This window comes from Dipodomys spectabilis, unplaced genomic scaffold (assembly GCF_019054845.1).
Source record: "Dipodomys spectabilis isolate Male_0828 unplaced genomic scaffold, ASM1905484v1 ptg000024l, whole genome shotgun sequence".
Lineage (NCBI taxonomy): Eukaryota > Metazoa > Chordata > Mammalia > Rodentia > Heteromyidae > Dipodomys > Dipodomys spectabilis.
Window position 1 is genome coordinate 16000500 of NW_024870701.1, and position 26391 is coordinate 16026890.

Below are 26391 nucleotides of genomic sequence, written 5' to 3' on the forward strand. Positions count from 1 at the left end.
TTACAGGGATCACTTGCCTTGAGTCCCAAATTAAAAAAAAAAACAAAAACCAAACTGGCCTGTGTTCCATAGCCAGATCTTCTTTTGTGTATTCTCAAGTGAGTTTTGCTGATCACTGCTAGTGATAGGGAGTTTGTCCAGGTTACAGAGAGCCAGAACCTTACAAACCCTGGGAAGGAGGCTGTCCAGTGTGGCTTGCTGAACCACATGCATTATTAGTGTCTCTAAGGTAGTGTATAAATCAAGCAACTAACTCTGAACTTCTGCAGGACAGTGAGCCCCCGAAATGGAAGCACCCAAGCAAGTTAGGTCTTAGCAATAAGGAAACCAGTTACTATCTTGAGGATTCCCTTACTTGACTCTGTCCATTAGCCTTGGCTGCATAAAGAGATTAGATATAGTTCTCTGTAGTGTTGCACAAGAATGACACTATAAGAATGACACTTGTTATACATGAGATTTGGGAGGAAGATTGGAGTCTGACTGATATTGCATGTATCACATCTGCTAAACTATCATTTCTTCTGAGCTTAAAATCAGGCTCCATTCATTTTTGCATATACTACAGTAACTGGAGCCTGACCACAGTAGAACTGTGCTGAAAGATCCAGTGAAATAGTCACTTGTTAGATGGGAATAGTTTGGAGGACCATGAAGTGAGGAAGTTACAAGGACAGGAGATTCAGATGATCTCATGTTTACTGAGGCTCTAGGCTTTGGGTATCTTCCTCCCATGTCCTAAAGTGGAAGTCCTAATCTTTACCTACCTCAAAACCCCTGGAAACCCAGGCTCTTAGAAGACACTGCTCATACTTCTTTCCATTCTTAGACTGGCTGAAGTCTCCCTGCTGGTCATGGTGGTGGTGGTGGTATTTACCTGAAAGGGTGAGACTAAATATCAGAATAACAACCTAAACAGAAAGTTATACTTTATCCTGAGACCATGGGACTGGTTATATGTTGAGATCAGGAGGGGTGAACTGCTCTTCCCTGTCAACAGCAGAGATTGAGCCAGTGGGTTGAAACTGTAGGAACAGAGGCTGTCTGGGAGCTTCTAGACTTGACTGGAGAATAGGACTGAGGGAATCAGAGATAATGAGGTTTCAGGTCTTTGTGGATGTTAGAGACAGGAACTAAGATATGCTGGAAACAAACTATAGGTAGAGAAGTTGATCCAGATGCATGCAAGGTCCCAGAAGCTGTGTGAAACCTGGGAGATGTTCTATTGGTGCAGGGCAGTGTGAGCATTCCTTGAATTGAAGCACTGGGGTTACATTACTCTGAGAACCTGCACACTGAGACCCAGTTAAAGGACAGCCAATTTTCTGGACGTTTGTTCTTTTTTCTAGATTACTATTATCATAGGAACTTACTTATCTTTGCATCTGTAATCTTCTGGTCAGTAGTTTCAAAGTGTTTATTACTTCCTTTACCTTTGCCTGTGTTTTTGACCATCATTGCTTACAGGCTTTGAAAACCCATGTGGTGAATCACTAGAAATACTACATGTATGACATTAGTCCCAGGAAGCCAGTGGGCCTGCTGACTACCACTTCTTCCTGTCACCTTGTTAATGTGTTTTATAAATCCGTGGGCTCCTCAACTCCAAGTCATTTTTTTGCAACATTGCCCAAGAATGTCAGTTGAGTTCATGATAATACATACTTTTATGCGATTTTTACTTTTTCATTTTTAACCAGAGTTCATTAGATGTTATTCACAATATAGATCTACATATGTAAGTGGTTTTTTTTTTACCTGTTAAGATGTATGGCTATCCAAGCATGGTAGTATATGACTGTAATCCAAGTTACTTAACTGGTGGCTTGTTAGTGCCAGTCCAGTTGGAGAAAGGTTAGTGAGACTATGACTCAAAAAACAAATACAAATGAAAAAGGAGGATTACTGTGGCTCTAGATGGAGGGCACTTGCCTAGCATGCATGAGGTCCTGGGTTCAAGCCCTACTAACCCAAATGCACAAGGCAATTTAGGACTATGTGAGTAAGATGTATTGTTGAGATGTTTTATATGAACATATATTACAAAGACAGGAAAGGAAAAGTCTTAGGAAAGATATGAAAAAATTGTCAATTATAGGTGCTTTTTGGCAAAGAAAACCCATATCTTCTGTCATCATACTCCTACCTAGTAAGTAGCGTGCCACAACCCCATGTACCAGTAAAACTCTAGACCTCCACTGCCATGATTTCTAAACAAGAGTCATTTCTCTGAAGTCTGGGAAAATACAGCCAGTGAAAACACCCTCCAGGCCCCTTAGACCACTTTGGAAAGGCAACTGGTCATCATGAGCTTAGAGTTTTTCATTTTCTCCCAAGCATGTTAAAATGTTGGATGTTAATAAAACTTGGAAAGATAAATTGAGAGGAAGTGTTGAAGACAAAAAAAAACTATAAAAAAATTAAGTCAAGACAAGGATATTAAAATGGATCCATCTCCAGTTATGTTACAGCTTCATTTAAAGGGCCCTATTTTAGAAGCAGAATGTAGCATTAACTTTCATGAAATTGGAGCTTAAATCGTGCCAAAACAAAACAAGAAAACCAAAACTATTTACAAAGACCCTCGGGGATACAAAATGCAACTGTTTCATAAAAGCAGAGACTTGAAAAAAATGCCTCAATTTTGAAAATGTACTTTCTGAGCAGAGAAGTTCTAAATATTTTCTTTTAGAAAGACAACAAAATTACAGGAATATTTGAGCCATTTGTTTCAAGTATTGAAATGAAACAAATAAGCAAGCAAACAATAACCACACCATAAGAGAGACTGTGGCTTTGAGTCTTGTGAAAGGCAAAGCACATTCTCTCTCCAAACCTACTGTGAAGTCTCCATCTTGTGGACCTTGTCAGAAATGGCTGCTGGAGGCTTTGGTGGTGGATATGGATATGTGAGGAAACAGTAGGGCCAAGGGCTGATGATGGTGCCTTAATGCAGTCAGTCAGGGACTAGGGAGTCCTCGGAGAAAGGAGCTTGTCCTGAACTGCTCAGTTGGGAGGACATGGGAGGGTCCTTGGGTTCAGACTTTAGGGAGGACCTCTTTGTGGACATGATAAGCTAACATCTGCAGGACTGCTGTTATCTCCTTCCACTTATAGCAGTACCATTACTTCTCATAAAATACACTCACCTGCCTATTTAATATATTAACGTTCAGAGACCTTGGAAGACATTGAAAATGACCTGGCCCTCAGAATTTATCCCAGCAAGGGTTTTCCTTCCTCTGAAAATAGGATAAGCCCAGTAATGATACTACCCCTGGGGAGCAATAATGGATAATAAGGGACATGATAAAGGATGCTACTTTTTGTAGTGTGTGTGGCCAGAGCATTCCACATGAAATTAAAAAAAAAGCCTAACAGGTTTTTACATATGAAACACCTTGTTAATTGTACGCATGTTGGGTTATAGACTTCTTACTCATCTTGTGTGATTGTAACTTCATACCCATGGAATGATAATTCCTCATCTCTCCCTACCTCTGATTCCCTGATAACCACTGTTTTACTGTCTACTTCTGTGTCTCTGACATTTTACATGCCTCCTATAACTGGAATCATTTATTTCACTTAGCATAATATCCATGCTTATTATCACAAATGATAATGTTTCCCCTTTTAAAATTTTATTTTATTGTAAAGATGCTGTATAGAGGGGTTACACTTACATGAGTAAAGCAATGAGTACATTTCTTGTCGAGCATTGTTACCCCTTCCCTTGTTGTTCTCCTACTATCCCTTAACCTCCCCCACCTCCCTCACTCCTCCCTACCTTTGAAGTTGTAAAGTTCATTTCCAACATACTGTCTTGTGTGTATCATTGTTGCAATGGGCCACCCTATGTCCTTGTTTCAGCATTTTGTTATTCCCCTTTCCCTCTCCAAATTAGACAAATGTACACACAAGATGCAGGGTACCAAAATCAAGTACAGTGACAACAGGGGATATATCACAGGGGGAAGCACATACAAAAAAAATCACATTGTGTGTTTAAAACAGGATATTTTCCTTTTTTAAAAAAGGCTAAGTAGTATTTCACTGTCTGCTTATGCTATACTTATGCACTATATGATGATTTAGGTTGTATCTTGAGTTTTATAAATAATGCTAAAATGAACACAGTATACAGATCTCTCTAAGATCTTGATTTCAATTTGTTTTGAACACTCAGAAGTGGGATTTACTGAATTATACAAAAAGAGATTCAGAGCTGGGATGTAGCTCAGTGGCAAAACGCTTGCCTAGCAAGTGCAACATCCTGGGTTCGATCCCCAGTACCAAAAAAGAAAAAAAGCCAAAAAATACAGTTAAAAAAAAAGAGAGATTAACCTTTCAATTTTATTTCATTAATGGACTGTACATGTACATGGTATAAAATTTGAAAAAGTATGACAAGGGAGTATAGTAGAAGTAGAGCTCTCTCTTATCCTTCCAAAAGAATAACTCCTAGTGGTTTCTTATGTAGAGTTCCAGAAAATTTTGTTTATATAAGCATATAATTTTTATTTTTTTGGTCATGGGGCCTGAACTCTGGGCCTGGGCGCTGGCCCTCAGCTCTTCAGCTCAAGGCTAGCACTCTACCATTTGAGCCACAGCACCACTTCTGGCTCTTTCTGCTTATGTGGTGCTGAGGAATCTAAACCAGGGCTTCATGCATGCAAAGCAAGCACTCTACCACTGAGCCACTTTCCCAGCCCCCATATAAATGTTTAATATAAGCTGAGGGCATGTCTTAGGTGGTAGAACACCTCACTAACAGGAACTGAGTTCAAGCCCTAGTTTTGCCAAAATATGTTTAATGAAATGTTACAAAAACTAGTAATATAGTACACCAACTTTATTTGCATTCCCACAGATTTGTCTTGGGTTTCTTTCCCTGTCAGTACTTGGAGCTGTTGTGTATTTTCTAATGGCACTCTTACCATTTTCTATGCATGCTACATCATATGCTCCATTCCAACCATGTTAGCGGCCACAAATCTTTTGCTCTTGAAAACAGGGCACCACAGCCACATACCATTTTGAGTACGTGTGAATATCTATAGACTAAATTCTTACAAATGGCTTTAGTAAATCAAAATGGTTACATTGTTTCACTTTTTATTTTATTATTTATATTAGCCAAATGGCTCGTCATAATGGTTATACCAATCTTAGTCCTCCACAGTAATGTGCGAGAGCTTGTTTTCCTTTACTCTTGCCAAGAAATATTAAACTTTAAGTCTTTGATCATGTGATAGTGAGAAGTTGTATGTCAGAAAAATGAATTTGCATTTCTCTTACTTTGATTGTGTTGAACATGTTTTCAGAAGTCTGGGACATGTTTATATTTCCTCTTCTATTTTTGGCACATTGTCATTGAGTTCTCACTGAATTGTACCATTACTTTATAAACTGTGAGAGGATTAGCAGTTATTTTCCTTTGCCATTGACCTTTATATTTCACTTGCAGAGTTTTTAACATCTAGACAAATTTCAACTTTACGAACTATAAATTAACCTTTCCTATCTTCTGGGTTTTGTGTTTCTACTAAAGAAAGCCTTTCTTCCTATAGTTTCTTCTAATACTTCTATAGCTTTTTTTTCACATCTAATATTTTATTTATATGGAAACTATTTGGGAAAAGTCGTGTGAAAAAAGGTTCCTAATTTTAAAATGTCCACTTATTCTAATACTACTTATTAAATGAGCCATTATTTCCCCACTGATTTGTCATACGCAGGTAGGAATGAAGGTACATGTATGTGTCTGAGTGTTCAAGCCATTCTCTTAGGAACATCTCCAACCTCAACCTTCTGCCACTCTTCCCTGTTCTACAGTTGTAGGCTATCAGGAGTTCTCTTAGCCCATAGTGTTCGTCTTTACCATTTCCTTCGTCATTGAAACATGACTATGTTGTGCTGTCTTGAAACAGTCCTGTTTCCATTTGTGTTGTCTGCTGTTGTTTATACAGTGATTGTTTGAGACTCTGGGACCAAGCAGCTGGGTCCAGGCCAGTGGCAGCCCACTGCGCTTAGTGGCAGCTCCTCCTTTCAGCTCAGGTATCTCCTTAGTGGAGTCTCACTCCTCGTGACCCTCTCAGACGCCTCCTTCCATCAGTTGTTTGATCATTCTTCCCTGTGGCCTCTGCTTTCATCCATCTCCTACCTTTTCAAGTACGATTTCTCCTCTAGAGCTGACCTGCTAGCCGTGCCTTTTGACTTTTGCCTTGTGTATAACGTGCTAGTATCTTAGGTCTCCTATATCCTAGCTGCTTCCTTCAAGTGGACTATCAGTTCTTTATGGCTCCTAATACTTGTGTCTTTTCTGTCTTGTTTGGTTTGACTTCAGTTCTTGTTCTGACCGCCCTGGTAGCTACATTCCCATCGTCTGCTTTCTTTCTTGACAGGGCCTTATGGATATGTGATATGGATGCTTTCCTGGATCCCAAGTACTAGTTTTCTGCATACCATCATTTGATTACACATTTTAAAAATGGTCAATGGAGTTTAGATCCCCAATCTTCAATTGGGCTCTAGTTCAAAAGCATATTATTAGTTGGTCTAAGTAGATTAACAATTAAATATTATTCAAAAATATCCCAGATGGATGTGAAGCAGGATAAAGGATGTCATCTTTCTTAATGATGACAGCTAGGGCACCCTGTCAATCATTTCTAGTAGAAAACAAATGTGTCAATGCAGCCTGATCCCTACCATTTAAACCAAGAAACCGTGTGCTCTTTGCTCCATGCAGCAGCAGGCTTCCCACATGCCTGCTGCTAGATCTTGATAGCAATCTTGTTATAAATAAGGAAAAATGCCCTGTAAGGCAAAATGTGGTCCTAATTAATTGATTGCATTACATCCAAAGTGCACAAAAGCAGGAATGTTGGTCCCATTGATGAGGTAGGTTTATATGGTGTCTGGTCCTTGCTGGCAGCTTCATCTAGTGAACATAAGCACCAGAGGTCCTGAGTTCAGTCTCAGCCCCTAGCCTTGCCCAAGGACTATGAATCCTCAACAGCTGTTAGAGAGGCAAGCTCATACATATGTTTGAGATCTGACTCATTGCCATTTCTACTAACATAGGCTTAGCTCAAGATCAGTGTCATGCCTAGACTACATATCATAGTGCTAAATGTACCACCTATTTCCAGATCTGAGCAGCGGACTTTTCCCTACCTAGAAACTTTGTCTCCCTTCTACCTGAGTAAGATCATGTGAGGGAGCTCTTATGTTTGACTCCTGAATGCATGATCCAGGGGTTACCACCCACTGGTGTACCCTATCTTCAGTGTAGAAACTCTCCTGTGGACTGAGGTCCCTCCTTCAGAGTCATTCTGTCCTCTGACTCACTTCTCATCTTTCTTCATTTCCTTAAATTCTTCCCATGACACATGTGACACAGGTGACACATGTCCTGTGTTCTTCCTCTGACAAGCCAGACTTCATCAGATGCCTCTGACTTGACAAGCCAGAATGCATTGTGGCTCCCTCTTTGGTTCAGATGTCAGAGCTCTCAGCTCTTGGGGTCATTGTATATTTATCTGTTTACTTCTAAAGTGGTGCTCACCCATCTCTTGTGGTTTGAGATTGTTTACCTTGGGCCTACAAAGCCACATGATGAAGATGGTTCACATGCCTGGACTGGGTACTTTATCCAAAACTCAGAGAACCTATTAAAAGAAAAAGGACTGTATTTTGGAGAATTCAGTATCCACTTGATTTTAATGGCTGTGTGTTTGCAGGGGGTACTTTGTTATTCCCATGTTCTTAGTCTTCTACTCTTAGGGTCTTTTCTCCCCAGTGGCACTCATTTTTTGAATCTATGTTATCTATGTGAGCTTTTAGGCAGGAACTCTCACTTCCTCTCTCAGATTCCCAGCGTACTATCCTGCTCTGTAAACAACAAACACTGGGACAGTTTTAAGCCTCTCTGCATCCTGTTTCCTTTAGAAAGTGGAATTTGAGTAGTTCTTTTTCTTATTTGCATAAAGGACATACCAAGGTGCCTTGAGTATTGGCATTTGTAAGCAAGCACCTCATGCGTGACACTTGAGAACTAGAGGAGATCTGGAACAGGAAAAGGCAAATATTACTCATCAAGAAAATCTCTCCCCACAGACCTGTAGCTAAAGCTATTCAACGTGACAACCTCTGCCTGTGTACCCTGTTCTTGAGAGACAAGTTTTAGTTGTCACTGTTTTTGCCCTGACATGGGACAAAATGAAAAAGCAAAAAGATGTGTGTGTGTGTGTGTGTGTGTGTGTGTGTGTGTGTATGGTATGTGTTTGTGTATGTACACCATCCCTTCTCTCAAAGCCTAGCTAAGAGAGGAGTCAGTATACATCCTTACTGTAATGGGAAAAGATTGAATTTCTGTGTTTATTTTGGAAATTGTGCACATAGAATATACCAGTCTCACCCTCTCCAACACATACATTTCATTTCGAAAATATTTATTGAATGTACCTTGTTCAGCAGCCCTGTTTTAGGCACCATAATCCAATACTGCTTTATTGGACCCAAATCCTGACTTCCTGGGACTTTTATGTTATTGGCAGAAACATGAGTCAATGAATAAAGAGTTTCCATTGTCATTCCTTCTATGAAGAAAATGAACTCTCATAGAAAAGCTAGAAAGAAACAAATCACCAAAATGGGACTTGGTATAGGTGCTCTAGAGAGACATCTCTGGCAAAGGGGTCTGAGAAAACTGAGTCACCAGCTTCAGATAAATTGCAATTTGTCCTGAGATTTGCCTGTGGGAGTGGGAGGCGGGAGGTCAGGAAAGGGATGGAGAAGTGGAGTGGGTCCATGTTTCTTTCAAACATGATCCTGAGGCAGCAGCTGGGCCCATGAGACCGTTTGCATAAGTCTGGCATTTAAAGGAGAGGCAAGTATGCAAAGGAAGAGTGAACTGCCTGGAGTGACAGGCAGAGAGGACGAGAAGGATGCATGTCTGTCTGGGCCAGAAGGACCTGGAAGCCATGCAGCTGGTGGCAGTGAGGGTGTCTGGAAGCTGCCAGGAGAATTACTGAGTTGTGAAGCCAAGTCAGCCAGGGTAGACTTGGAGCTGTGACAGAAGAGGACCTTTGTACTGAAGGCCTCACTTAAGTGTTGGACAGAATGGTGGAAATTAAGAGCGCATAGGGAATGGGTAAGAACTGCTGTAAGCCAAGGTCAGGACCTACAGCAAAGGCCAGAACACAGACTGAAGCATGACAGCAACCAGGGCCTGGAGGAATGGCTTCATGCTCTGCTCAGGGGCCAATGCAGTTATGTGAGACTCCCCGAGGGACCAATCTCCACAGCACACTGCATGGAGTCCTCATTTCTTGCCATGGCCAAGAATCAGATCTATACTGAAGCAGTGTGTGCAACCAGCTGGAGAAGAGACAGTGAGAGGGAGACTTAAATGACACCCCTGCTGTTGACAGTGGACATGTTTAGGGCTGTCGCTATGCTTCTTGGTGTTAGTTCTATGGATAATCGTATCAATATGGCTGCTGGATGTATGAAAGAAGATTCCTGAATTTCCCAGCTTTCGGGTGCTATAGTTGGGACATCGAGTGTCCTGCAAAGGACAAATCTTTTAAAGGCTTGGTCTCCAGAGTGCTACTGGAAAATGATGGAAGCTTTAGAGGCCTGGAGTCTTGTGAATGGTCTTTAGGCCACTTGGGCAAGCCCTCCAAGAAGATTGTGGAATCCTGCCTTTCCAGCTTCTCACTTTACTTTCTGTCCATAAAGTGGATAGTTTTTCTCAGTCACACACTCCTACCATGATGTGCTGACATGCCACAGACCCCAAACATTAGAACCAATAGACCATGGACTGGAACCTCCAAAACTATGAGCTGAAATACACCTTTTCTTTTTTATAAGTTAGTGATCTCTGGCATTTCATAATAGTGTTAGAAATCCGACAACACACAGGTCAAGCAAATATCTTCCATAGCTTGGATGTTACCCAGAGTAACCACTCCTGTGATCTTAAGAACAAGTAGTATTCAATTATATAGGTTGTAAGAATCACCTAACTGACATACTTTATATTATTATGTTTTAATTTTGTGCTAGTCCTGGATTTGAACTCAGGGCCTGGGAGCTGTGTTTGAGCTTTTGTGCTCAAGGCTAGCAGTCCACCATTTGAGCCACAGCTCTACTTCTGGCTTATTGGTGGTTAATTGGAGCTAAGAGTCTCAAAGACTTTCCTGCCTAGACAGGCTTAGGACCATGATCCTCAGATCAGCCTCCTGGGTAGCTAGGATTATAGGTGTGAGCCACTGGCATATTATTTTTGATCATTAAGTATTTATATCTATTTAGGAACTAAGTGTCATAATTTCAAATACTACATACTTTATGAGCTTTAGTTTGGCTTTTGTTAATATTAATCAGGGATTACATTATTTTACTTCTTTTACCAACAAGATTTTACTTACCTTGAACTTACCAAAGGATATTTTTAAGCCATATATTTTTAAATATTTTATCATAAAGGTGATATACAGAGGGCTCACAGTTATGTGAGTCAGGTAATGAGTACATTTCCTTTTGAACAATGTCATCCCCTCCCTCATTCTCCCTCTGTTTTCCCCCTCCCAACTTCCCTACCCCCAAAGTTGTATAGTTAATTTCCAATATAGTGTCTAGTAGGTTTCACTGTGAAATTGGTTTAGCTTTTGTTCCACCATTTCTGTACTTCTTCCTCTTTCCAAATCAGATAAACTTATGTACAAGACAAAGGGTACAGAAATCAAAAACAATGACTGAAGGGAATACACCATGGAAAAAAGCAAAGAAAGGAAAGAAATAGCCACAACAGTAAAATTACAAAAAAACAACTCTTGTTTCCATTTCTTGAGTTCATTCCAATGGGCATCATTTATATGATCACGGGCACATACTATTGAGCCGTTGAGAGGAAATCCTCTCACAAGGATATCCTCCTTTGTTCTCACTGTGTGAATGTTTACACTGTTGGAAGTAATCATGTCCAGGTGTAATTATTTGTCTTTTACTATCCATTGGGTTTACTTGAAGATTTATAGCCACATTCTAATTATTACAAATGAGGGGAAACATGCATCATATATTTCTTTGGACCTGGCTTACTTCACTTAATATAATTTTCCCCAAGTCTTTCTAATTCCTTATGAATGGGGCAATGTCATTCTTTCTGATGGGAGCATAGAATTCCCTTGTGTACATATACCACATTTTCTCGATCCATTTGTCCATTGAGGGGCATCTTGGTTGGTTCTGTATCTTGGCTATGGTAAACAATGCTGCAGTGAACTTGGTCGTGCTGGTGAAGCCATGTATTTTTAAACCATATACATTTCAGTATATGCTTTTGTGCCAGTGAAACCATGGCAACAATCAATACACAGCACATACTATCCTCAAGACTTTTCATAATTACTTTTCCCTCTTCCTAAGTATCCTTTTTATTATGGACGAGTTTGCATTTTAAGAGCTTTCTATTCATGTAGTAATATACTCTTTGTAGGGTAGCTTATTTAATATATGAGATAGATTGTCATTCTATTAGACATTTCAGTCATTCCTTTCCATTGAGTATTATTGTATATTGTCTGGCTAATCCACAATTTATTTGTTTACCTGTTAGTGAATCACCATACGTTTTACCTTGTTTTTTGGGCACAATTTGCTTTTTTTATGTTGATCATCAAGCTTGAATTTGGGGCCTGAGTGCTGTCCCTGAGAGATTTTTGCTCAAGGCTAGTGCTCTAATACTTGAGTCACAGCTCCACTCTGGTCTGGTGGTTAATTGGAGATAAGAAATTTTCTTAATAGAGACCCAGAAACACAACAAATCAAAGAAAGGTTGGACAAATGGCATTGCGTGAAACTGCAGAGCTTCTGCATGGCAAAGGACATAGCAAGCAAGATCAATAGAAAACCCACGGCTTGGGAGAAGATCTTCACTAGCCATACAACGAATAAGGGTCTCATATCTAAAATATACTTAGAACTCAAAAAATTAAATCCCCCAACAACAAATCCTCAAAGAAACAACTGCCCAATTAATGAGTGGGCTAAAGACTTAAAGAGAGACTTCTTTGAAGAGGGAATAAGAATGGCCAACAGACACATGAAAAAATGCTCAACTTCTATAGCCATAAAAGAAATGCAAATCAAAAAAACATTGAGATTCTACCTCATCCCGTTAGAATGACTAATGAAGAACTCTAATAACAGCAGGTGCTGGAGGGGATGTGGCCAGAAGGGAACCCTACTGCATTGTTGGTGGGAGTGTAAACTTGTTCAACCACTTTGGAATGTAGTATGGAGGTTCCTCAAAAGACTTCACATAGAGCTCCCCTATGACCCAGCAATCCCACTTTTGGGCATTTACCCTAATGTTTACAAACAAGACCACACTAAAGCTACCAGCACAACTATGTTTATTGCAGCATTATTTACCATAGCTAAGATATGGAACCAACCCAGATGCCCCTCAGTAGATGAATGGATCAAGAAAATGTGGTATATATACACAATGGAATTCTATGCCTCCATCAGAAAGAATGACATTGCCCCATTTGTTAGGAAATGGAAAAACTTGGAAAAAATTATATTAAGTGAAGTAAGCCAGGCCCAAAGAAACGTAGGTCCCATGGTTTCCCTTATTTGTAATATCTAGTATATGTATGAGTCAAGCGGAAAAGGTCAGATAATGTGATGTCAGGAAAATGAACCCTTAGATGTATATTTTAATGTTTTTTTTCTTTCATGCATGTGTTTCTAACACATTTATAAGATTATCTCTTTGTTGCTTTGTATGTCCCTCCTCCACAGTATAACCCCTGCTTTCACTATATTTGATGTCAGTATAACTTGTGGAGGAGATGGGGAAAAACCAGTTGTTTAAGGATACAGGTGGACCTGTTGCAACAAAGAGAAGTACAAGTTGTCATGTCCAAAACGAGCTTTACAACGTTGGTGGGGGGGGGGGGGGGAAGGAGAAGGATTGGTATTAGGGGGGGAGGGGGGAGGCTGGGAAGGGATGTGAAGGATAAACAAAGGAGGAGGCTGCAATGCTTGGTAAGAAATGTACGTATTATCCTGCCCATGTAACTGTAACTCCTCTGTACAGTATGTTCACAAATAAAATTAAATTAAATTTAAAAAAAGAAAAAAAAAAAGACTACACATAGAGCTCCCCTATGACCCAGCAATCCCACTTTTGGGCATTTACCCAAATGATCACAAACAAGACTATACTAAAGCTACCAGCACAACTGTGTTTATTGTGGCATTATTCACCATAGGTAAGATAGGGAACCAACCCAGATGCCCCTCAGTAGATGAATGGATCAAGAAACTGTGATATATATATATATATATATATATATATATATATATATATATATATGGGAATTCTATGCCTCCATCAGAAAGAATGACACCACCCCCATTTGTTAGGAAATGGAAAGACCAGGGAAAAATTATATTAAGTGAAGTAAGCCAGGCCCAAAGAAATATAGGTCCCATAGTTTCCCTTATTTTCAATAACTAGTATATGTCTAGGACAAACAGAAGAGGTCAAAAGCTATATACATATGACCGTATAACCTGATACTAAGTGAAATGAAACCCAAGAAAGAGATACAAGAGATTTTATCTTTCTTGTTGTTCTTTTTAATGTACTCATAATGTACTAAGTGATTTTTTTTGTTTGTTTCTTTGTATGCTCTTCCCCCCTGGTATGAACCCTGTTGTCACTGTATTTGATTCCGTGTCCTGCATCTTGTATATACATTTTTCTAATTTGGGGAGGGGAAGGGAAAAATCAAAGTGCTGAAATAAGGATACAGGACACAGGATGACCCATTGTAACAATGAGATGTAGAAGACAGTATGTTGAAAATGAACTTTACAACTTTGTGGAGGGAGGGAGGAGTTGGGGAAGTGGGGAGGAAATGGATGGTAGGGGAAAAACAAAGGAGGAAGTAACAATGCTTGATAGGCATTGAACTCATTACCTTGCTCATGTAACTATAACCCCTCTGTATAGTATCTTTACAATAAAAATATTTTTTAATAAAGGAAAAGGAAAAAAATGGAGAAAAATGTCTCAAAGACTGTCCTGCCTGGGCTGGCTTTGAACTGTGGTGAACCTTAGATCTCAGCCTCCTGAGTAGCAAGGATTACAGTCATGAGCCATCAATGCCTGGCTTCTGCCAATACTTCTATACTGAAGATCTAGATAAGTAAGTTCCACTTTTATGTGCAGAAAAAGGCATCTTTTTTTTCTTTCAGTTTTCTTTTTGAAAACTACTGTTTGCTAGGTAAAGAGATATATGTTGATAGGGTTTTTAAAATCTCTTAAGTCCTTATCCTGCGTTCTTGTACTTTCCATTCCTTCTGACAATAAATCTGACACCTTTATTTTTGTACATGTGTATATAATCTTCTTCCCTGTGGCCACTTCTAAGATTCTCTTCTTATCATTAGTTTTTTAGCAAATGGATGTCTTGTTGGCAGAGTTGTGATTTGAACTCAGAATTTCATGCTTGCTAGGCAGGTGGGCCATCATTTGAGCCATGTTTCCAGCCCCCACCCCACCCTTTTTTTTAATGTGATAGTTTTGTTTTTGTTTTGTTTTTTTTGTTTTGTTTTTTTCCGGTCGTGGGCCTGAACTCTAGGTCTGGGCGCTGTCCCTCAGCTCTTCAGCTCAAGGCTAGCGCTCTACTGTGATAGTTTTGTTTAATTTTACTTTATTGTAAAGATGCTGCACAGAGGGGTAACAGTCACATGAGTACGGTAAGGAGTACATTTCCTGTCCAACATTGTTATCCCCCTCCTTTGTCTTATCAATGCCTTTTCAGAAAGCTTTTTAGATAGGGTATTTTTTCCCTTGCCCCAGTCTAGCCTCAGAGTGCCATCTTCCCACCTATGGCCTCTCGCATCGGTGGGATGACAGCACATGATATACATTCAGATTGTGTTTGAGATGGAGTCTCACGGACGCTTTGCCTGGCCTGGCCTTGAACTGTATTCTCCGAGTAGCTCGGATTACAGGTATGAGCCAAAATACCTTTTAGCAATTTGGTGCTGATAGGAATTGATAGTTTTCTTTGTGATTTTGTACTTGGGGCTGGAAATCTTGGATCTGTGGGTTTGTGTTTTTCATCAAGTAGGAAATTTTTTTTCAGTACTTCTTTCTTTTAAAATGTTTGGTATTGTTCAGCTTTCCTTTGATAACTTGACATTGTGTTGAGCAACTTGAAGTTTCCCCAAACTTTATTGGTGCTCTGTTGATTGTTTTCATTCTTCTTCCTGGTATGTTTCATTAATTTTCTCAGTTATGTTGCTGAGTATTTATGCTCACTAAGCTGTATGCGTTTTTGTAATAGCTATTCCCTCTTAGTGTATTAAATCCTCTCTCTCCCTCCCTCCCCCATCTCTCCCTCCTTCCCTCTCCCCTCTCTCCCCCCACAGTCCTGGGGCTTCAACTAAGGGCCTGAGCACTGTCCCTGAGCTTCTTTTTGCTCAAGGCTAGCATTCTACCACTTGAGCCACAGTGCCACTTCTGGCTTTTTTGGTTTGTGTGGTACTGAGAAATCGAACCCAGGGTTTTGAGCATGCTAGGCATGCACTCTACCACTAAGTCACATTCCCAGCCCTAAATCCTTCCTCTATATTCTTAAATTGTAGGCTACAGTTATCTTGACTATTTTAAACATTGCATCAACTAATCTATTAAAATGCCTCGTTTTGAAGTGATGCTAAATGGTTTCTTTCTCCCTCATTAATTTTTTTTACTTCTTTGCATACCTAATCTTTATTTTTTTAGTGGATTCTACCTTATTGGGTGCTAGATATTTTTGCATTACTATAAAGCCTCCTGAGTTTTTTCTGTGATGTACTTCACTGAGAAACAGTTGACCCCTTCCCCCACCCTGGATCTTGCATTTATAGTTTTGTTAGGCTGGGCCAGAATGATGTTTAGTCCACTTTCCCACCAGGCAGGATACTTGTTAAAACTTTAACCAATGTGCCCTGAGTTACTAGATTTCTTTCTCCAGCTGCTGGATTCAGGCACTGCTCTCTGACCTGTATAACCTCTGGATGCTGTCAACCTTAATTCTTTTGATTACTCCTTTACTGGCCTCAGGTAATTTCCTCTCATACATGCTGGCCAATCCTCAGCTGAATACTTGTGGGAACTCTGGAGAAGCCTAGCAATCTGTCTGAGCATTATCACTCTCTAGTTCTTTACCCTGCCAAACCCAGCCAGGTTGGTGTCTCCAGCCTTGAAGCTGCATCTCTATTACTAAAAGAAACTTTGAGCTTTTTCATTCTGCATCACAGCCTGGAGACTTTCTCCATGCAGCAAGCGAGGGCCGTGCCTCACATCCCTTGGCTCCTCATTTCTCAAGAACCTCTGACTTCTATCATCTGATGTCTAATTTTTACAATGCATTGTTCTGTATATTTTGTCTAGTTTTCAGTTGTTTCCAGTGAACATAAGTCTAGATCCTGTTACTCCATCTTGGATGAATGTAAAAGTCCAAGTTCTTACCCTGTTTTTCCCACTGAAATAGCTCTGCAATTATATGCCATTGAATCAGTTGTTTTCAATGTGCCCACACTGATCTTCGGGTAATCTTTATTAGTAAAGCAGATTTAAAGACAGATAAAGAAGGAGAATCAACATAAAAATAGTAGGTTTGTGGTCTAAATTTACCCAGTTACCAAAACATGTAGCTTACGACATCACTGAAATCACAGTTGAATTGAGTCGTTGCATTGACACTCAGCTGGACACATAGCAGGGAGGGAAAGGATGAGAAGAGATGGGGATCGTGCTTTGATGATTTGCAGCCTTGCTGGAAATTGTATTCATTCTTAAAGTAGTGAATAATGAACCAATCACCTATGATGTTATGCCAAATGAATGCATGCAAATTTGAAGAAACAAAAAGAAGTGTCCTATATGGTTGTCCAAGGAAGTGTCTTGAAGAAAGAAAAAAATGTTTCAAGAAACAAGATGCTAGTAGATAGAAACTAGATCTCTTTGAAGAGCAAAAACAGTAAAACCTGCTTTGATTGGTGGAGGAAAGAACCATTTGGGGGACAGTGAGAGGAAAGGTTAGTAGGTCAGATTCTCAGATGATTTTACTTGCTCCTGTATTTCAGATGTAGGCCACCAGAAAAAGTGCCAGCTGCTTCTGACATAAAAAGAGAAAAAATGTTCCCATACTGTTTTGGCTTTTGACTTTATAAGAAACCATGAAATATTTAGTGGCTTAAAACAACCATGTGTTTACTTCATGCTTCTGTTCATTGGTAATTTTGGCCAGGCTCACCTTGAGAATAGTCTGGCTTTAGTTTGGTTTACTTAGTGGCTGGGGGGTCAGCGGGTCATTGATTGCCTTACTGTATCAAGGTCTAGTAATTGTCTGGCTATTGGCTGAGTTGATAGAGCAACCGGACATATGTGAATCATCACCTAGCCCACTTTTTTTTGGTGGTGGTGGGGGGGGTTCCCGTCCTGGGGCCTGAACTCTGGGCCTGGGCGCTGTCCCTCAGCTCTTCAGCTGAAGGCTAGCGCTCTACCACTTGGGCCACAGCGCCACTTCCGGCTTTTTTTGTTCTTTTTGCTTATGTGGTGCTAAGGAATCAAACCCAGGGCCTCATGCATGCAAGGCAAGCGCTCTACCACTGAGCCACCTTCCCAGCCACCTAGCCCACTTTTGTTCACATGGTGGAACTTGGTGAGCTCCCAGGGACAAGAAGAGAGGGAACCTCAGTGTGCAAACATTTTGCAAGTCTTTGCTTATATTGAACCACATTTCTGATGACTACATTGGCCAAAGCAAGTCACATGTTCATCCTAGACCAAAGAGCTGATAAACACTGTTTGTTGTTTTTTTTAAAAAAGGGAATAGCTGACACATTTAGAGTCTGTTTTTTTTAAAAAAAATAAAATATTGTCTACTCCTGAAATATTTATTGTGCAATAAACAAGAATGACCTGCTGACTGTTGCATTTAAAGTTATCAGTTGCTTAAGAAGTTGCAGGCTAGCTGGCAGGCTTGAATTATACTTTGAATGGTTCTCAAGTGTTTTAAAAGGCAAAACTAATGTTTTCATCTTTCCTATTTGTCTTAGCCTTATCTTTACAAAGACTTCCCATTTTATGTTTAGTCTATTTTCAGATTATTAGATCAACACAATATCAACCCATCATCAAAAATGAGAGATCGTTGTTGACAGAAAAATCTCCTCCTCCACTCTTGGTCAAGTCATCTCTGTCTTATTCACTCAGCCTGGGCAGTGGGGTTGGTCTTAAAAGAGCCAAGAGACATTCCAAACCACTCAAGGTCAAGATTGGACTGGTTGTCTTTGGTTCTTTTCTGGCAGCTCACTTTTCCATTTTAAAAGTCAGGGAAGTCTTAGAAGGAACAAAAAGGAGAGCTTGCTGTTTATGTATTTAAAAACCTCACTGTGTGAGGGAACAGATGAAACTGTTTATTTCTAAATATAAGAAACCATCTCATTATCAGGTATATAATTTTGGATCTTTCTGGAACTAACCCTTTTATTACTTAAGTTAGCATAATGGAAGTAATATAAAATTCCTATGCAGAAAAAACAATGTAAGCCATTTGAGTTTATCTCTCCCCTTCACATAAAGAAAAGTTAAGGGAGGGGCCTGATGGAGAGAATAGAATAGCCTAAGGTAAATATTCCTAATTGTTCATTACCACGGAGTAAGTTTTCTAAGTCCTTGGCAACATTGAACATTCCCCAGAAGAAGGCACCAAAGTCCAAGCAAGATGGGTTTTGGAAAGCTCTTACCATTTGGTCAGGAAAACATGAACCAAGTAACAATAACTGAGAAAATGAGCATAGCCCGTCAGTGCTGTTCTCTGAGACTTCACAGGAAAACACACCATTGAGCTGCCTGAGAAAGCACATGCCCTTTAAAGGTAAAATCTATGTCCTGTAAACTCATGCAGAGAGGAGAGAAAGATGTGCCACAATACTGCACAATGCATTTGTGCTTTTGCCTCTCCAGTAACAGCTTAAAAAAGAATCTGAGATTTGCTGCTCCTTGTAGGGATGTGTAATGCCAATACAATGTTTTTGGTTATCCTCATCTCCTTTCTTATGTATCAGTGAGGTCCCTTTGTGCTCAGGTCACTGGAAAGACACAAGGTAAGAGCTTTCATGGCTGTCAGTACACTATCTGCCACAGGACTGACCCCCTGCATATCCTAGGAAGGGTATATGAGCCTACAAGCCCACCAAGGTCATCAAGATGTCCCTAGCAGTCAAAATCCTGAGCTCCATTCTCTGTAGCTAGCCTTTAATAGTTCTAAGTCTCTCTACATGTGGTTTTTTCCATTCTGTCCTTTTGCTTCCTCCTTTCATCAACCTTTGTTCATTCAGCACCATTCTCTATTTTAGACTCTCTCAATGTTATCTCATGCAGGGGCACACAGGGCTTCCTCCACCGACAATCAGGGGGGTTCTGTTTCTCCCCATTGAATATTCCTTCTGGCCCCTCTCTCAGTTGATAATCAGGGTATATGTCTGTGGTTAGCTCAGCCTTCTGCATGGAGAACTTCTGATGCCTAGCCTCAGATGTACTGGGAACTTCTGCACAGCCTGCCTTTGTGGAAGAAAACCCCTTTGTTCAGTCAGCTGTTGTCAGGTAATAGAGTCTCAGCGAAAGCACCTTCTCTGTTGGTCATCCTGGGAATATGGAAGCAGCAAATGGTATAGACAATTATTCTCACTTTGTGTGTTCTATTCAGTAGTTAATTGATTTTCATGAGGTCATGAGTCTCTTCTGTGTAACAAGGTAGAGAGGTAAATGAGGAAATAAGATTTGATCCCAAAGCATAGGCTGTCAAGAGAGAAAATAGGGCCAGGCATGGTGAAGAACACCTATAATTTCAGGTGGAAGTCGGGTGTCAAGGCCAGCCTAGACAAAGTTTGTAAGACTCTATCTGAAAAACTATGAAAGGACTGAGAATGTGGCTCAAGGACTTTCCTAGCAAGTATGAGGCTCTAAGTTAGAAAAGACAGAAGCTGAATGCTGGTCACTGTAATTCTAGGTACTCAGGAGGCTGAAATCTGAGGATCACATTTGGAAGGCAACATGGGCAGAGAAATCTAAGAGCAAAAGCCTGGAAGTTGATTTGTGGTTCAAGTGGCATAGTACCAGCCTTGAACAGGAGATCTAAGGATTCTGACTTAAACCCAGCAGGAAATTCTGTTAGACTTTTCTCTCCAATTTAACCACCATCACACACACACACACACACACACACACACACACACACACACACACACACACACACACACACACACACACACACACACACACACACACACACACAACAACCCAAGTGGAGGTGTGGTTCAAGTGGTAGAACATGAGCTTTTAGCAAAAAAAGCAAAATGACAGTGCCCAGGGCCTGACTTCAAGCCCCAGTACCAGAAAAAAAAAAAATCCAAAATATTACAACATGGAAACATAAGACAATTTGAGGTAGTGGTTTTCTTTAGGGAAGAAATGAAATGGTAAAATATTGTGGTGTTATGTGTATTGTGAGAAGAGCCGTAGAGTTGCTATTTCGCCAAGTACCAGTGTTATGGAGAAGGGATATAGGGATTTTAGTCAACATGGGCTCTAGTTTTAAAGCCTAGTGCTGGTAAATTGTCAGTGTAACTTCTCTGTGCCTCAGTTTCTGTATCACTAAAGGAAAGGACAATTGAGAACTTAGTTCTAGTAATTGTATGGATTAAAGGTGTTGCTATATATAACATAACTGAAACATATTACCATCTATATAAACATGAACTACTCTTACCAGTCATGCCCCATCCAAACAGGCCTCCTGTTCCAGATGTCACAAAGAAGGAGGCTTTCATCAGATGGGACTTGGCAGGTGACTTTGAGACTTTATAAGGCAAAGGCTAAATATAGTCAATTCTGCTGCTCAGAACACATCAACTGCTCTCTTATAAACTCTCCCTCTCTGGCCTCTCTCTCTCAGCAGTTCTGTATGGCTTCACTTAGTTATACCTACCATCAAGGTATCTTCAGATGATTTCAGCTTTCCAGTTGCATTCTGGGGTCACACTCTTTTCTGATGACTGCCCCAGTGATACCCATGCTGGGAGATCAGACTGAACCCTAGCCACTGGAGCCTGCCAGCTGGAAATTCTCAGTGTTGTTCCCTGGACCTGATCTGAGGGACTGCAGTACAGCCCTCTTTACATCCCCAACTCCTGCAGATTTTTAGATTCCCTGTGTAGATGTTTATTGAAATGAGACCAAGAAATGGAAACAAGAAGTTTTAATTGAGTTTGTAGTTCTTTTTATTTCTTTTTTGTTTATTTTTTGTTTGTTCCCTTCTGTTATTGTTTTGGATTTCTGTCCCTTTTGTCTTGTATATAAGTTTTTCTGATTTGGGGAGGGGAAAGGGAATCACAGAAAGGATAGAACAAAAGGTGAACCAATTCAGCAGTGATACTTACCAGACACTATGTTGGAAATGAACTATACTACTTAAGGGGGGAAGGGGGTCAGAAGGGGAAAAGCTGGGAGAAAATGAAGAAGGGAGTAACATAAAAAAGGAAATTTACTCAATACCCTACTTATGTAACTGTAACCTCTCTGTACATCATCTTTACAATAAAATTTCAGTTAAAAGTAAAGCCAACCATAATTTCAATAACCAGAAAAGAAAAAAACAGATATGTATTGAATTCCTACCATAGGCCCAAATGCTGTTTAAGAAAATCCATACATATACTCTCATTTAAGCCTCATAAATTGGAAGTGTGATTAACCCCATTTTCCAAACAATTTAATGTGGCTCAGAGAAATTAAACGACCAGTTGCACGGAAGTTTTCACATTTCAAGTCTTTTTCTCATTCTCTTTATGTGATAGCTGGTCCCCAAACCAGAAAACATAACCATTGTGACAAATTACAAGGATTGTGGGCATTTTTCTGAAGAACTTAATATAAAACACAAAAATATTAACAAGCCATTATAAAGAAAATCATTTGTTTTACTAGCTTGAAAGTTGGCATTCTGTTTTTTAGTGATATTTTGAGAGTTCTTCCTCTGTGTATGGATGGTTAAATGCAGTCCAGCATTTGTATTATGCTTGGAAAAGTTTTCCAGTAACAGGATTTATAGGACCAGGGTCTATACTTCAACATACTGATCGTATAGTAGCAGAAACCTAGAGAAATTTAGCTTAGGAATGTTGTAATTGTTGCCCATTGTAAGGGTAGGGCAGATTTGCTCATATAGTCCTCTAATTCTCTCTACTTGCTGTAAGGATCTGTTAGGGACATTCAAGAAGATGGATCTTGAATTTCACTGTTGGTTTGGCTTGCATTCTCTTTCTTTGATTTTCAGTGAAAATAAACACCATATGTTTATTGGTTATTTAACTTCTTCAATGAAATGCCCATTATCCTTGACTTATTTTTCCACTGGGAAGTCTTTCACATACTGATCTGCAACTATTCTTTTTTATATTCTATATACTAATTCTTTGTAGTTGTCAAGTTATAAGTAGCTTCTCAAAAGTCATTACTTTTCTTTATTCTTAATTTATATAGTCTTCCTAGCTATACAAAAAATTTAAATTCAATAATGCACATTTATCAGGTCTCTCCTTTATGGTTGCCCGTTTTGACCTGAAACAAAATAATTTGGCACTCTGAGCTCTAAAAGTTGGAAAGTTTTTCTTTTACATTTTTCTCCTAAACTATCTAGGATTTTATATGTATGTCTTTGGTATGGAAAAGGGCTATTCATTGTGTACTGACTAATTTTTGAATTGTAAACTACTTGTTAGTTTTGTTGATATTCTCTATATATTGTTCTGTATCTTTTCTCATATAAATAAGTAATACATTTCCTTCTAATTAGTATGTTAGAATTATCCTGAAAAACTTGATATATAGCTTCTAGCCTTATATGCTCTTTTTGACTATTTTCCAGTTGTATACTACTATCTGATTTATTCAGAAATACATTAAAATTTATATTTATATGGATTCTTCATTCTTATCTCACTATTATTTATTTTTAACTTAATTGCTTTGTGATCAAGAAAGTAGCTGATATAAAGCCAATTCTTGGCATTCATTCAGAATTAATGGCCACTTTTTAAATTATCTTTGTGTATTTTATAAGGAGCATCATCTCTGATTTGGGGTATGTCATTAATTTGTGGGACAAAATGTATTAAATAAGTATATCCTTGATTTTTACCAGTCAGTGTACAACATTATAAACCCCCTTATGCTGGCTGCATGTCACATTAAGAAACACAAGCTACTCAAGAGGCTGAGATCTGGGGATCATGGTTCAAAGCCAGTCTGGGCAGGAATGTCCATGAGACTCTTACCTCCAATTAACCACCGGAAAACTAGAGGTATACCTGTGGCTCAAGTGGTAGAGAGCTGGCCTTGAGCTGAAGAGCTGAGGGACAGTGCCTAGGCTTGGAGTTCAAGCCCCTCAACTGACCAAAAAACAAAAAAACAAACCAACCTCACAAAATAGCAGCAGATTAAAGAAGATACAAGTTATACAGCATGATCTAGACTTCTTTCAGAAGAAAAAAATCAGTTTTGTCTCTGCCAAAGTGTCCAGGACTGACACAGCAGTTCTGGAACATAGCATCACAGGAATAGTGGGATGTTTCCTCCGCGTCCCTTGCCACCTCTGACAGCCAAAGGTGCCTTGGGTTTTCTAGTGAGAACAGCTTATGGTAGAATCTCTGGCAGTAAGAAACCTTGTATTACCCGTCATGCAGGTTTATTGTCACTGAATTGAAGTAAGATTTTGCCCACACTCTATCCTTGAATATGTAAATTGAAAAAAATATTTATCTTAAAATATGTGTATCTTAGCATTGGGTGCTCACCTGCTGTGGGTAAAAGCAACAATTTTCTGTGATGGATTTTATTATTCCCTCAAGACCTAACAGACTCCCAGCTAATCCCCTTTAACATTTTTCACATAGTTACTCAATTTTCCCTTCACACATTCTCTGATTTCACATTTCCTGTGGCTCCATGTCCACGGTTCCTCATGGCCACCTTCACTCCCTTGACCTTCCCTATTGTGCCATCTTAACAAGCAGTCCAGATAATGTATGTGATGACCCCAGGAGCCAAGAATTGTCCTTGGGCACGTGGCATGTTCTTGAATACTTCTTTTTTATATATGTGAGATTTAAAAAATATTGTTATTGTAGAAGTGATATATAAGGGGTTACAGTTACATGAATCAGATAATCAGTACCATTCTTTTTGAATTATGTCTTTCCCCCTCCCTCCCCCTCTCCCAGTTTTCCCTCCCATCCCCCCACAAGATGTACAGTTTATTTTCTATATAATGTCTAGTGAGTGGCACTGTTGTATTTGTTCACCCTTTGTTCCACCTTTTCTGTGATCCCTTACCATCCCAAAGACAAACTAACAAACAAGATAAAAGGAAAAGTAAACAAAAGCAGCAACAACAGCAATCCAAAAAAGTTTGCAGTTAATTTCATAAAATACTATTTTATATAATCATATGCACATAGCTATTGAGCCATTGTGATCCACTTCTATACTTATCTTCTTTTGGCCTGAATGTCTAGTGCTATGAAATTTATCATTTCTCTCTCTCTATATATATATATATATTATACATTTACTCAGTGTGTTTACTTGTAGCTTTATAGGCATATTCTAGCTATTATAAATGAGGGAAAACATGTAACTTATGTCTCTTTGGATCTGGCTTACTTCACTTAATATAACTTTTCCCAAGTCTTTCCATTTCCTTACAAAATAGAATTCCATTGGGAATATATGCCACATTTTCTTGATCCACTGAGGAGCATCTGGGTTGATTCCATATCTTGGCTATGGTAAATAATGCTGCAATGAACATGGTTGTGCTGGTCACTTTAGTGTGCTGTTGTTTGTGTTCTGTTGGATAAATAGGAGTGGGATTGCTGGGTCATGAGATAGCTCTATGTTAATCATTTGAGATATCTCCATACTGCTTTTCAGAGTGGGTGAACAAGTTTACATTCCCACCATCAGTGTAGTAGAAAAACTAGGTAAATGGGATTGCATCAGACTGAAGAGCTTCTATGCAGCAAAGGAAATAGCTAACAATATGTATAGAAAGCCCACAGAATGGGAGATTTTTACCAGCTATATACCACACAAGAGCCTCATATCTAAAGTATTCTTAGAGATCAAAAAATTAAACTCCCCAAAATTAAACCCTCAAAAACTCAACAACCCAATCAATAAATGGGCTAAAGATTTAAAGAGAGACTTCTCAGAGGAAGAAGTAGGAATGGCCAATGGACATGTGATGATATGTTCAACATCTCTGGCCATAAAAGACAGTCAAACCAATGCAACATTAAAATTCTACCTCACCCCAGTTAGAATGGCCATTATCAAGAAAACTAACAACAAATCTTGGATACTTCTCGATAAAGAAGGAAACCTCTTTGTCTTCACTTTTCAGACCATTGATAGGTTTTTTAAGCTCAGGCTGATTCCTACTTTAGTAGTGACAATTGCAGACTATGCAACTAAATCATTGACTTGTTGTATCTTCAGGTCGGCATCAAGTGGTCTTCTCACATCATCTTTTAGGCAGCACCAAGAGTCACTGGCGGCAGAGAGAGAGAGACGGCGACAGGAAAGAGAAGAGAGGCTGCAGAGAATAGAACGGGAAGAAAGAAACAAATTCAAGTAAGGATTTTAAGGTTTAAACTGTGAGTTAAAATATAAAGCATGTTACTTTACCCCTATGATTAATACTGGTGTCAAAAGGTTGAGAACTGCTGTCTTTGCTTCTAATGCTGCCTGTATTTTTAAGGAAATATAAGCTTAACTTGCAACAGGCTGAATCTTGTTTGGTTTGGCCTTTCTCTAAGCATATGACAGGAAGCACAGACAACTAAATACAATTAGGGACTTGTGTGTTCTTGGGTCCTCCATTACGGTCTTACACAGGCCTTCCTGAAGACAGAACGTCTAATTATCTTAACATAATTTGTCATTTCTCCCTAAAGGTCCTCATGTTTTATTCATGACCTCTTGGACACCTCAAAGAACCTGTTTTTCCCACTTTTCTAGTTTGGTTTTTACTTCCTGTAGTAATTGTGTGTGTGTGTGTGTGTGTGTGTGTAAATAATAGTCCTTTTTTCCATGTGAGGATGGTCATTATGTTCATCATTCCTAGCCCTTTGTCCTCTGATCTCTAAGTCTCTGCCTCCATGTCTTAACGTGTCTTTTTCCATTGAATCCAGTTTTTCTCTGCTTCTCTTTCCACCAGTTCACTTGTTTTCTCA

At 39.4% G+C, this 26391-nt stretch overlaps 1 protein-coding gene across 4 annotated transcripts in view; it reads left to right on the top strand.

The window, feature by feature from the left end:
* The window catches only part of Fhod3 (formin homology 2 domain containing 3), a 431422-nt gene that overhangs the window by 317108 nt on the left and 87923 nt on the right, over positions 1–26391 (top strand). For all 4 annotated transcript variants that reach the window (XM_042675149.1, XM_042675146.1, XM_042675147.1 and 1 more), the window contains one exon: positions 25655–25789. In XM_042675149.1, the coding sequence (XP_042531083.1) occupies positions 25655–25789 (135 nt within the window). The remainder of the gene's footprint in view (positions 1–25654; positions 25790–26391) is intronic.